The sequence below is a fragment of the Ananas comosus genome, linkage group 14, assembly GCF_001540865.1.
Source record: "Ananas comosus cultivar F153 linkage group 14, ASM154086v1, whole genome shotgun sequence".
Classification (NCBI taxonomy): Eukaryota; Viridiplantae; Streptophyta; class Magnoliopsida; order Poales; family Bromeliaceae; genus Ananas; species Ananas comosus.
In genome coordinates this window covers 6,285,979-6,297,429 of record NC_033634.1, presented here as the reverse complement: position 1 = coordinate 6,297,429, position 11,451 = coordinate 6,285,979, and the positions used below count along the sequence as shown (strand labels likewise).

The window sequence follows — 11,451 nt, the reverse complement described above, 5'->3', positions numbered from 1 at the left end:
AAAAAAGGGTTTGCCCTAACTTCTCACTCCTGCGGCGGTGCGGCCCTGCCATCGACCCCTGCGGCGGTCTCCCTCTTCCCTTCCGGGCGCTCGCCGAACGCCATCGGAAGCCCTCCTCTTCAGAAATCGAAGATCGAAGATCGGGTTCTTCACTCTTCAGAAATCGAAACCCTCCTCGTCGCCTCTTCCTCTTCCGCTTCCGCTTCCGCTTCCGCTTCCTCTCCCGCTTCCGCTATCCAACGATAGATCAGTAACCGGGTGGTTCTTTACAAACCCAGGTAGGTACGATTTGAGTTTTTTTCATTCTTCAAAGAAAAAGTTGGAAGCTTTTAGTCATCTGATGGATACTTGTTTTATACACAAGTGGCTGAGTGCTTAATTGAATGTGTCCATTCTCTGTTATGCACAAAGAAGACCCAAACATAGTGCTAAATAAATAATCTTAATTAACTTTGGGACCAGGAACTCTTGTATTATACCTAATCAATTTCATGATCTTTGTCGACACTTGCAAAAGGAAAATTTTGTTGTGGTCTTTCATGGACCATTGACTCACTGGGGTTTCTACTTAATTTTTGAGACATAACTTTGGGACCAGGTACTATTTGAGTTTTCATTCTTCAAAGCAAAAGTTGGAAGCTTTTACATTTAAATATGGACTATTTTGATCACTTATTTGCTTAATTATTTCTTTATTTTGAGGCATAATATAGTTTACTATTTTTTTTTACTTAATTAGTTTAATTTTTTAGGTTTTTATTTTTATATTTTTAAAAAATATGAGTATTTATGCTAATAGCATAAATCTTGAGAGAAAAAAAAAATAATTTAATAGCCGAATTTTTGATCCCGAATTTTTAATGGGTGAACGTATAATATCCGTATAAATCACGTATCCGAATAATCGGCGAATCCGTTTTTTAGCCGTTTTTTTCAACGAATTTAAAAATTAGAAGACGAATTTTATCCGAATTATACCCGTACCGAATTTTTGCCGAATCCGAATTAACTAACTATGGCCTAGACCTCCACGCCCTGCGACTAAGTATGCAAAAAAGAGAGAAAAGAGAGAGGCAGAAGTTCTCAAAAAACTAAGTACTCAACTATCTAGAAAAATAGGGCTATAATACACAACTCCTCTTGTGGCTCTACCTTCCCTACTTCTACTTTGACCTTAGCCAGCCCTCCTATTTATAGGCTTCTAGATATATTGAATCTAGCCTACACAAACTCACCATTAAACACACATTAACTCACCCGCTATCACATAATAATGAGCCATCATAAATGCCCAATGATTGTAAGGTGATACCAAGAGTTGCCCATATCCCTTGAGTTTTCGCTGCCAGTTATGGAGGCATTAATTGCAGCAGTTATATGATTCTTCATCTTCCATGAAAGGTTGCTGGTTTTGGTGCCTTTTTGGCTGCCCACTTAGCGAAGTTGGGCCAGAGACTTGGCCGCATTGAAAAATCACTAAGTCCTTGACAACATGGTCACCTAGCTCCAATAATGGTGCGTCTATTAACACAAGCTCGACTCCCTGTAAGGCATGTGAGTTTCGTCCTTAAGAGCAAAACTCAAATTCGCGCATGATGATCGTGGAGCGGCGAGTTTGCGTTATTCTCGAGCTAGCCGTTGCATGAGACGAAAAAAACTTTAATAGGGGTTTCCGGCGACGCTTTATTAAGGGCCCCAATCTGTCACTACCTGTCTCTTTTATTTCTATTCAAAATTTATACTTCTTTCTTTTAGAGTATTAATTTTTTTAAAAATTTTTATATTAAAAAAAACTAAACGAATTATTAATTGAAGTTAAAATTAATATATAATAGTAGATTAGGGGGTTTCCAACGAGATATTCTTTGGCAGCTTGCTACGAAAGTTTTATCCACATGAGATCATCTCTAGAGTGCAGGTTACTTCACCGATTTCTAAGACTGTAGCGTCATTCAAATGCCGGCAATCTCGAGTTCCACAAAGTGGCGACTTGAAAGCCGGACTTTCATGAAAACAAACACGCGGTAATCCAATGAGTTATAAATGATAATCCCTTGTTTTGTCAGTAGAAACGAAATGGAACCTTCGATCACTAGGCGGTCTACAAATTAAGAACGGTGGACCTCTTCCAACTAATCATCGGTCCGCCCACTTGGGAAGATGGACACGTGGAGGCGCCTTATAGGGGGGAAGTGGGACCGGCGCGTCGCGTCACCGGGGAATGGAATCATCGCGCATTTAAGGGGAAGTTTACGTGCACCAAAGTCGTTCATAGACCAGAATGTAAAAAGACATCGCAAGGGCGAGATATTTCGCAAGACATGCATGACGTGGTAAACCAGGTCTACCAAAACAACTGCGTAGAAATTCCAAAACGCCTCATTTCGCCGCTCGGTTTTCCCTCTAAAACACTCTGCGGCTCTTCTAGGGTTCTTTCAAAACCCTCTCTCGTCCCTCTTCGCCACTCTCTCTCTCTCTCTCTCTCTCTCTCTCTCTAGCGCGCGCCCAAATTCTATTGAAACCCTAACACAATCTTATCGTCCTCGTCCTCTCTTCTTCCCCAATTCGCCGATCTTTGGTAGCTTCTTCACCGATTACGCCCTCTCCTCTTCTCACGGGGCGATTCGTAACCTAGGGTTTCCGCTGTGTTGAAGCAGGTGCTTGTGAGGTGGGGGAGGGACCGGGGAAAGGGGATGGCTTCGTCGGCGGATCTGACGCGGGGGGCGGTGGCGGCGATCTCCGAGGGGGGCGCCGAGGGGATGCGCCCCGTGCTGCAGGTGTGGGATCTGAGGCTGGTGAACACGGCGCAGAGCACGACGGAGAGGTACCGGATGCTTCTCTCCGACGGAGTCCACATGCAGCAGGCGATGCTCGCCACGCAGATGAACGGCATCGTCAAGTCCGGTTCGCTCCAGAAGGGATCCATCGTGCAGCTTAATGAGTACATCTGTAATGTTATCCAAGGCCGAAGGTAATCTCTCTCGCGCTATCGCGTTACGTATTTGTTGATTAGGGTTTTCTGATAGTTTATTCTGTAGATGAGGTAAGGTGCTAGCATTATCATAATTTTGATCTTGTTGGAACAAGAAGCCCCGGGTTCATAATGGAGAAGGAAATTTTGATGGCTGTTCATTTCCTTATTCAATTTGTTTTCTTAGGTAAAGAGAATATGCTATTGTCTTTACGGAGTTATGATCGGGATTTGGGAGTTCTCAGTTGTTTATCTCATAAAGATGGTTCTTTTAATTCTCGATCATCCTAGATTGTTGTTATATGCTTCAGTTCTATTATGTGAGGGTTTAAGCTATTCTCGTACCAATCAAACTCATGCTTTTATGTGAGTTTGCTTATGGAGTTGTTGTCTTCTTATTGATTAGCACCGCTCTGTGATCAGAAAGCATTTTTCACCACTAGAAGAAAATTACTATTTTCATTAGCTTCTTTCCTTGATTGATGCCTTTATGGACTTTGCATGTACTTATTCCCGATTGCATTAAGCTTTATTTTTTTCCTGGGATTTTTGTTATTAGGATCATAATTATCATAAACCTGGAGGTCCTACGTGGTGAAAGTGAGATGATTGGGAACCCAAAAACCTACGATAATAATGCCACTTCTGCTTCACAAAACCGAGCTCCTGTGTCTGCTCTGCCGTCAACTGTTGATCAACCCAGTAAAGCTACTATAAATCCTCAACCCTTTGCTGGGTCCCACTCTAGCGGCCCAAATGCTATGGGTGGTGGAGCTTCTGTTATTCCGAAACCAGAGCCTGTTATGAATAATCCATCATATGGTGGGAGTGGGATGTATGGCAGTGGATCCATGCAGGGAAGGAACACGGCAAATACCAATAACACGCATGCAATTAGTGGAAATCAAAATCAAACATTTTCTAATGCCGGGCCGGGTGGACAGTTTCGCCCTCCGGGTAGTACTTATAGCCGGCCAGCGCTGCCCACGTACCAGCAACCTCCTTCAATGTATGTAAACAGAGGACCCATTGCTAAAAATGAAGCCCCTGCTAGGATTATTCCTATTGCTGCTCTAAACCCTTACCAGGGTAGGTGGACTATTAAAGCTAGGGTTACAGCAAAAACTGAGCTCCGCCGCTATAACAACCCTAGGGGGGAGGGCAAGGTCTTTTCTTTTGATCTCCTCGATTCTGATGGGGGAGAAATTCGTGTTACTTGCTTTAACACGGTAGCTGATCAGTTCTATGACCAGATTGAGGCTGGAAGAGTGTATTTGATATCTAAAGGAAGTTTAAGGCCTGCACAGAAAACCTTCAATCATTTAAACAATGATTACGAAATATTTCTAGACTCTACATCGACTGTCCAACCTTGTGTAGAGGAGGATAATTCTATTCCAAAGCAGCAGTTTAATTTTCGTCCGGTGAGTGAAATTGAATCCCTAGAAAGCAATTCAATGGTGGATGTGATCGGTGTAGTTTCATCAATAACTCCAGCTGCTACTATAATGAGGAAGAATGGCACTGAAACCCAGAAAAGGACTCTGCAACTGAAGGACATGTCTGGTCGCAGCGTGGAAATCACGTTGTGGGGAAACTTTTGCAACACTGAAGGCCAGTGCATGCAGACTATGTGTGACTCAGGTGTATTTCCTGTATTGGCTGTGAAAGCTGGTAGAGTCAGTGATTTTGGAGGTAAATCAGTTGGGACAATAAGCACGAGTCAGTTATTTATTGACCCAGATTTTTCAGAAGCACAGAGATTGAAGGAGTGGTATAACAGAGAAGGTAAGAACACGGCTTCCCTTTCTATATCTAGAGATACATCAACTATGGGAAGGACAGACACTCGTAAAACTGTTTCGCAAATTAAGGATGAAGGTTTAGGGAGATCTGAAAAGCCTGATTGGATAACTATTAAAGCGACCGTTACATTTATAAAGACTGATAATTTCTGTTACACTGCTTGCCCGCTGATGGTAGGGGATAGGCACTGCAACAAAAAGGTGAATAATAACGGTGATGGCACGTGGCACTGTGACCGCTGCGATCAGAGTTTTCCAGAATGTGATTATAGATACCTACTTCAGTTTCAGATTCAGGATCACACTGGCACGACTTGGGTTACAGCTTTTCAAGAAGCCGGTGAAGAGCTTATGGGCGTTCCAGCGAAGGAGTTATACTTGGTGAAATACGAAGAACAGGATGATGTGAAGTTCTCTGATATTATTCGTAATGTTTCCTTTAATCAGTATCTGTTCAAGTTAAAGGTCAAAGAAGAGACATTTAGTGAGGAGCAACGTGTTAAATCAACTGTTATTAAGGCTGAAAAAATCAACCCTTCGTCAGAGAGCCGGTATCTTCTGGGACTGATCGAGAAGTTTTCTAATGAAGATTCAAATGCAGCTTCACGGATCCATGGGAATCCAAATTTTGCTTCTGGTTCCGGTATTACTATGGATGTCAAGCCTAATATACATCCTGCAACCAACAATGTCGGCGTGAATATTGGTATGAATCAGCTAGGCCAGACTATGAACCAATATGGAGGCATTATGAATCACAATATTGGGGCTAGGGAATTATGTAATAACTGTGGATCACCTGGTCACAATTCCCTGAACTGCCCAATGAGCATAAGTCGGCAAGGACAGTCTTTTGGTGGGAATTTTGCCAATAGGCCCAGCAATGATTCCAATACTTGCTTTAAATGCCAACAACCTGGGCATTGGGCTAGAGATTGTCCCGGTGTAGGTGCTGCAGGTTCAGCTTACGGAGGTGGAAATGTATCAGGGAGATACGCTAACCAGTATGTTGGTGGTTATTGAAACGCCTTCGCTGAGGTTCTCTTTCTTTCTAATGCCTTTTAGTATTTGTGTATAGTGGTGCTAAATGCCTGCTTTGTTCGCTAGTTTTGTTTGAGGTTCAGTTTCAAACTGAACTTCAACTAGTGCCTTTTGCTGAATGCTGATCTATTATAAGGATGCTTTGTGTTTATGGTATTCTACTATGCTTTTGTTTTGGTTGAATGTACATATTCCTTTTCCTTATCAGCTTTTCATTGTAGCCTAGTTTGCTATTTCCTATAAGCAAGCTGATCGAATCTGCAGATGAGTTACGTGTGAATGTGCCTCATGTTTCTGATTTTGTGACCATGTTATAGATGCATATTGTGCTTCGATCAATTTGTTTCAGGCTGATGGCGTTCCTTGCTTTTATATAAGTAAGCTGCACTTTGGTGGCATATCATTGGAGATATTTTTCTTTTTTTTCGGCGGGGGTTTTATCATAAAAAAAAATCCCTTGACTTTTTCCAACTTGCAATTTGACCGATAACTTCTATTTGATGTGGAAAGACCACAAACTTATTTTCCATTTTAATTTTCCCCATAGAACTGAATTCCTAGGGGAAAAAGAAACTTCATCAGTTATCTAATATTACTAACTCCAAATTGCAGTAAACAAATTGACTCCACACCACAAGGTTTAACCTTATCTACAAAGCCTGATCACCAGACTATTTATCTAAAAAGCCTGCAAGTTTCATTATTTTTTTCATGTAAAAGATTTTATGCGCCAAATGTAAATGAAAATCAGTTAGTGGTTTGTCTTCTTATTTTTGATTTTTAATTGTTGCACCTTTTTACATCAAATTCAGCTTCAATCATCAAATTGCAAGTAGGAAATAGTTTGCTGTTCACTCTTACCCCTTGTTTTTCCTGTTGTACTGTTTCTATTCGCTTGAATTCATTGCTGGTAAATTCATTAAGATTTACAATATGTATTTCATCTCATTGATCGTATCAATAGTTCTCGCGTGGATTTGAAAGGATGGTTGTGTTTCTGTAGCTTGGTTGTCAGCATAAAATTTTTCTCTAGTAAAATGTGAAAATCTAAGAAGGTTAACCTCCTAGTCGATCTCATCAGTAGTTTAGATTACGTATTGTTCTACTGTTATTGATCTAGGGAAGTTTTAATATTATTACTGTAATGAACTTTTATATATATACACGATGAAAGGGATAAAAACTTGATTTTATGTTCTATACTAAATTTTTTGCGGTACTACGCCCAGTTGAGTTCTTAATAGAAAAAACATGTGGAAGGTTTTGTTGTGATGTTGGAAAGCTAAATTACATGGAGCAACCTGTTAACTGCATATACTGTTAAACATGCGTTATTGGCTCAACAACCGTTCGATATGCCCCATCTAGGCACTGAAATTTAGTGTAGGACACACAAGCGTTGTGCAATGGTTTTCCTTTTCCCTTTTTTTTTTTTTAAAAAAAATTTCCCTTGGGTATAATTTCTGATTGTTAGCCTTCCAGTTTTTCTACGATACTATTGAGTTTTCTGTCGATAAATTTACCCTTTAATCATTTTCACTTGTTAGATCATATTATTCAATCAATCACACACTCGACCCTAGGTAACCACTACATCCTATACGAACATCGCTTTATCCAAGGGTCAAAAATCATATAACACCAATAACTTTATGCTATTGTTAGGATTCTAGCTTAATTTTATATAGAACTAGGCTAATATGCTATTAATAGCACCAAGTTATTGGTGCTACTAAGTTTTTGGCCATTGAATTAAGAGATGTGCGATTAGGATGATGTGGGCTCTCTAGGATTGAGTGGGTGGTTGGTTGAATAGTATGATCTAACGGGTGAAAGGGAACCCCCTTTTAACCCCCAACCAAACACTAGCTTAATCATTTCTAACCATTAGATGAAATATTATAACTCAGTGGGGACCTCTCAATCCTAAGGTATTGTTTGGTTTGGGGATAAACAAAAAGTGGTTATTCTAGGGATAGGTATAAATTGAGGTATAAGCAGGTATTAGATTAATTTTGTGTTTGGGTGAAAATTGGATTATTCCCGGGAATAAACAAAATAGCGTTTGGTTAGGTAAGATGGAATAAGAAGAAAAGTGGATTTTTATAAATTAAAAATAATGATATTACCCTCTTATTATATTGGAATTTGAGTTTTTAAAATTTAAAATTTATATTTTAAATTTAAAATTTTAACTTTGAAATTTAAAAATTTGAAATTAAAATTTAAAATTTAAAATCTCAAATTTTAAATTCAAAATTTTAAATTTTAAATTTCAAACTTTAGAATTTCAAGATCAAATTAAAATTTGGAACAAATATAAAAAGTATCAAATCTTTAAACATTCAAAAATTTAAAATATCATAACTTTAATTTAAAATTTTAAAGTAATTAAATTAGTAAAATTTAATTTAATTTTAATTACAAATTATAAATTTTAACAAATTTAAATTTTTTAAATTTTAAATATTTAAAATAAAATAGCGTGTGAAACTAATTAATAAAAATAATTTATATTATTACCATAAATTTAGTAATTTTTTTTAAAATTCTACTTAAACTTAAATTTAATAAAAAGAATTGTTATAATAATATTTAAATATAATTTTATTTATAAATTCATTATAATATTAAATAAAATAATTTATGAATATACTACAAAATTAATAATTTTTATAAAAAATAATGTATTATAATATATAAAATATTGATATTTATATAATTAGTTTTAATTCATTTCTATAATTTAAATTAAGTTTGAAATAAACATTGGATAGCACTTATTCCATTAATAATGCGTGGAATAACAAATCTCAAGTATTCCGAATATCGCGAAATAGCAAGGTTTGACGAGATAAAATATTCCTTGGCTTAAAAAAACACGTTGGTTTTGGCTGAATAAGCGGTGGATAAATAGGCCTAAGGGGCTAATATTATACTAACTACAATTTCCTCATCTAATGGGTTAAAGAAATAATGAGACCAAAAAAAGGCCAAATATCTATCAGATTAGCTTTCCAACCCAACAACACTCTCTCTCTCATCTCTCTCTCTCTCTCTCGCTATATATAAAATTATATATTATATTATTAGGTAGGGTGCTTGCTCTCAGGAGCACGAAGCGCCTCTGGCTCTGAATCCGTTTTTGGATGCTGGAATTTTCGATATCGATACGATCGGTCCGTTAACTTAAATTTAGGCGTTATGTGGAAGTTTCCTAGAAAAGTAATTCTTGCAATTTTTTGATATCATTTACCTAGTGATCGAAAGGATTCAAAATCCAATAATTTTAATGGTTGATATCTGCTGTTTGCAAGGTTTAACGGATGTAAAAGTATTCAAATCAGATGAAATTTTGATACAACTATACTATCGTACAACAGGACAATATTTCTGATCAACAATTTCAGTGCTATATTCACCACTTTATAGGATTTTTATTTCCAGCCCTGTTAAAAATTATTGATTTAATCCTTTCGATGTTTAGGTAAATGATACGAAAAAATCGTTAAAAAATTAGTTTTCTTAGAAACTTCAATACGCTTAGATCAATCTGCGTACCGCATCGTCGATTAGAAATTCCATCATCGTAAACGGCACTCAGGAGCCACGAGAAGCCTCTGTGCTCCTGAGAAGCACAGCAGTCCTACTATATATATATATAATAATATATCATATATGATATAGTAGTATATATTATATATAGAGTAGGGTTACTATACTTATGAGTATAGAGCCCTTCGTACTCATAAGTGTTATGATATTGGGGTTCGAATCCGGACGATCCACACCCAGCTTAAATCATGATCTAGAGTATTTGAAACTTTATAGAAAATAATTCCGTAATTTTCGAAATCAATTATAAAGTTCCATCAAGCGGGTATAAGAATAACGGTTAAAAGTCGAACGACATCCTAAAAATGGTATGATGCGGATCCTTCAATTTAAGATCGGAGTTATTGATCTTTACTTACGTAGCGAATAGAAATTTTCTTCAAAAATTCAACACTATTCCTGATTCTGTCACCGTTAAACTAGCAAATATCTCATACTAGGCTGTGTAAAAATTGTCAATTTGTGCGCTTTTGATTCGGTAAGGTAATGATATCGAAAAATTTTAAAATTAATTTCTAGAAGTTTTAATACTCTAATAATATTTATTTAACGAGTATGGATCGTCGATTCGGAAGTTCGATCATCCGAAAACAATATAAGTACGGAAGGGCGATTAGTACTCATAAGAGTATAGTTAGCCTACTTATATATAAGAATTAGGCTACTATACTATCTATAGTATCCGAGCTCCGGTACTATAAGGTGTTGGTTATTCGATCTTTAGGGCCAATTCAAATCAACGATCCACCAGCCGATTAAATATGATCTAGGTATATGAATTCAGATAAAATTTAGTTTTTCGAATATCGTTATACTTAAGTAAATATTATATCAAAATTGGACTGGTAAAATGTAATAATTTTTAAATTTGAGGTAATAGAACTTTTTAAATTCAAGATCAGAATTTAACTATATTATTAGGTAGGGTGCTTGCTCTCAGGAGCACGAAGCGCCTCTGGCTCTGAATCCGTTTTTGGATGCTGGAATTTTCGATATCGATACGATCGGTCCGTTAACTTAAATTTAGGCGTTATGTGGAAGTTTCCTAGAAAAGTAATTCTTGCAATTTTTTGATATCATTTACCTAGTGATCGAAAGGATTCAAAATCCAATAATTTTAATGGTTGATATCTGCTGTTTTCAAGTGTTAACGGATGTAAAAGTATTCAAATCAGTATGAATTTTGATCACAACTTATACTATCGTACAACAAGGACAATATCTTCTGATCGAAAATTTCAGTGCTATATCACCGACTTATATAGGATTTTATTTCCAGCCGCTTTAAAATTATTGATTTTTAATCCTTTCCGATGTTAGGTAAATGATACGAAAAAATCGTTAAAAATTATTTTCTTAGAAACTAATACGCTTAGATCAATCTAGCGTACGATCGTCGATCTAGAAATTCCTCATCGTAACGGCACTCAGGAGCACGAAAGCCTCTTGCTCCTGAGAGCACGCAGTCCTACTAATATATATATATATAATACTATTCAATATATATAGTAGTATATTATATATAGAGTAGGGTTACTATACTTTATGAGTATAGAGCACCCTTCGTATCATAAATGTTTATATATTGGGGGTTTTCGAATCGACGATCCAGCACGCGAGTTAAACATGATCTAGAGTAGGTTTGAAACTTATAGAAAATAAATTCCGTAATTTTCGAAATCAATGTATAGAAGTTCATCAAGCGGGTAAGATGAATACACGTGTTTAAATCGAACGACATCCTAAAAATGGTATGATGCGGATCCTTCAATTTAAGATCGGAGTTATTGATCCTTACTTAGCGTATGCGAATAGAATTTTCTTCAAAAATTTCAACCTATTCCTGATTCTTCGTCACCGTTAAACTAGCAAACATTCATCACATAGCGTTAAAAATTGTCATTATTGCTGCGCTTTTTGCATTCGTAAGGTAATGATATCGAAAAATTTTAAAATTTAAGTTTCTAGAAGTTTTAATACTCTAGATAATATATTTAACAGTTGGATTCGTCGATTGGA

At 36.8% G+C, this 11,451-nt stretch overlaps 1 protein-coding gene across 1 annotated transcript; it reads left to right on the top strand.

Moving 5' to 3' along the window:
• LOC109720473 (replication protein A 70 kDa DNA-binding subunit A-like) lies at nt 2,415-6,024 on the top strand. Its single transcript, XM_020247617.1, has 3 exons — nt 2,415-2,578; nt 2,658-2,971; nt 3,531-6,024. The coding sequence occupies exons 2-3, from the start codon at nt 2,694-2,696 to the stop codon at nt 5,797-5,799; spliced, it is 2,547 nt and encodes an 848-aa protein (XP_020103206.1). The 5' UTR covers nt 2,415-2,578; nt 2,658-2,693; the 3' UTR covers nt 5,800-6,024.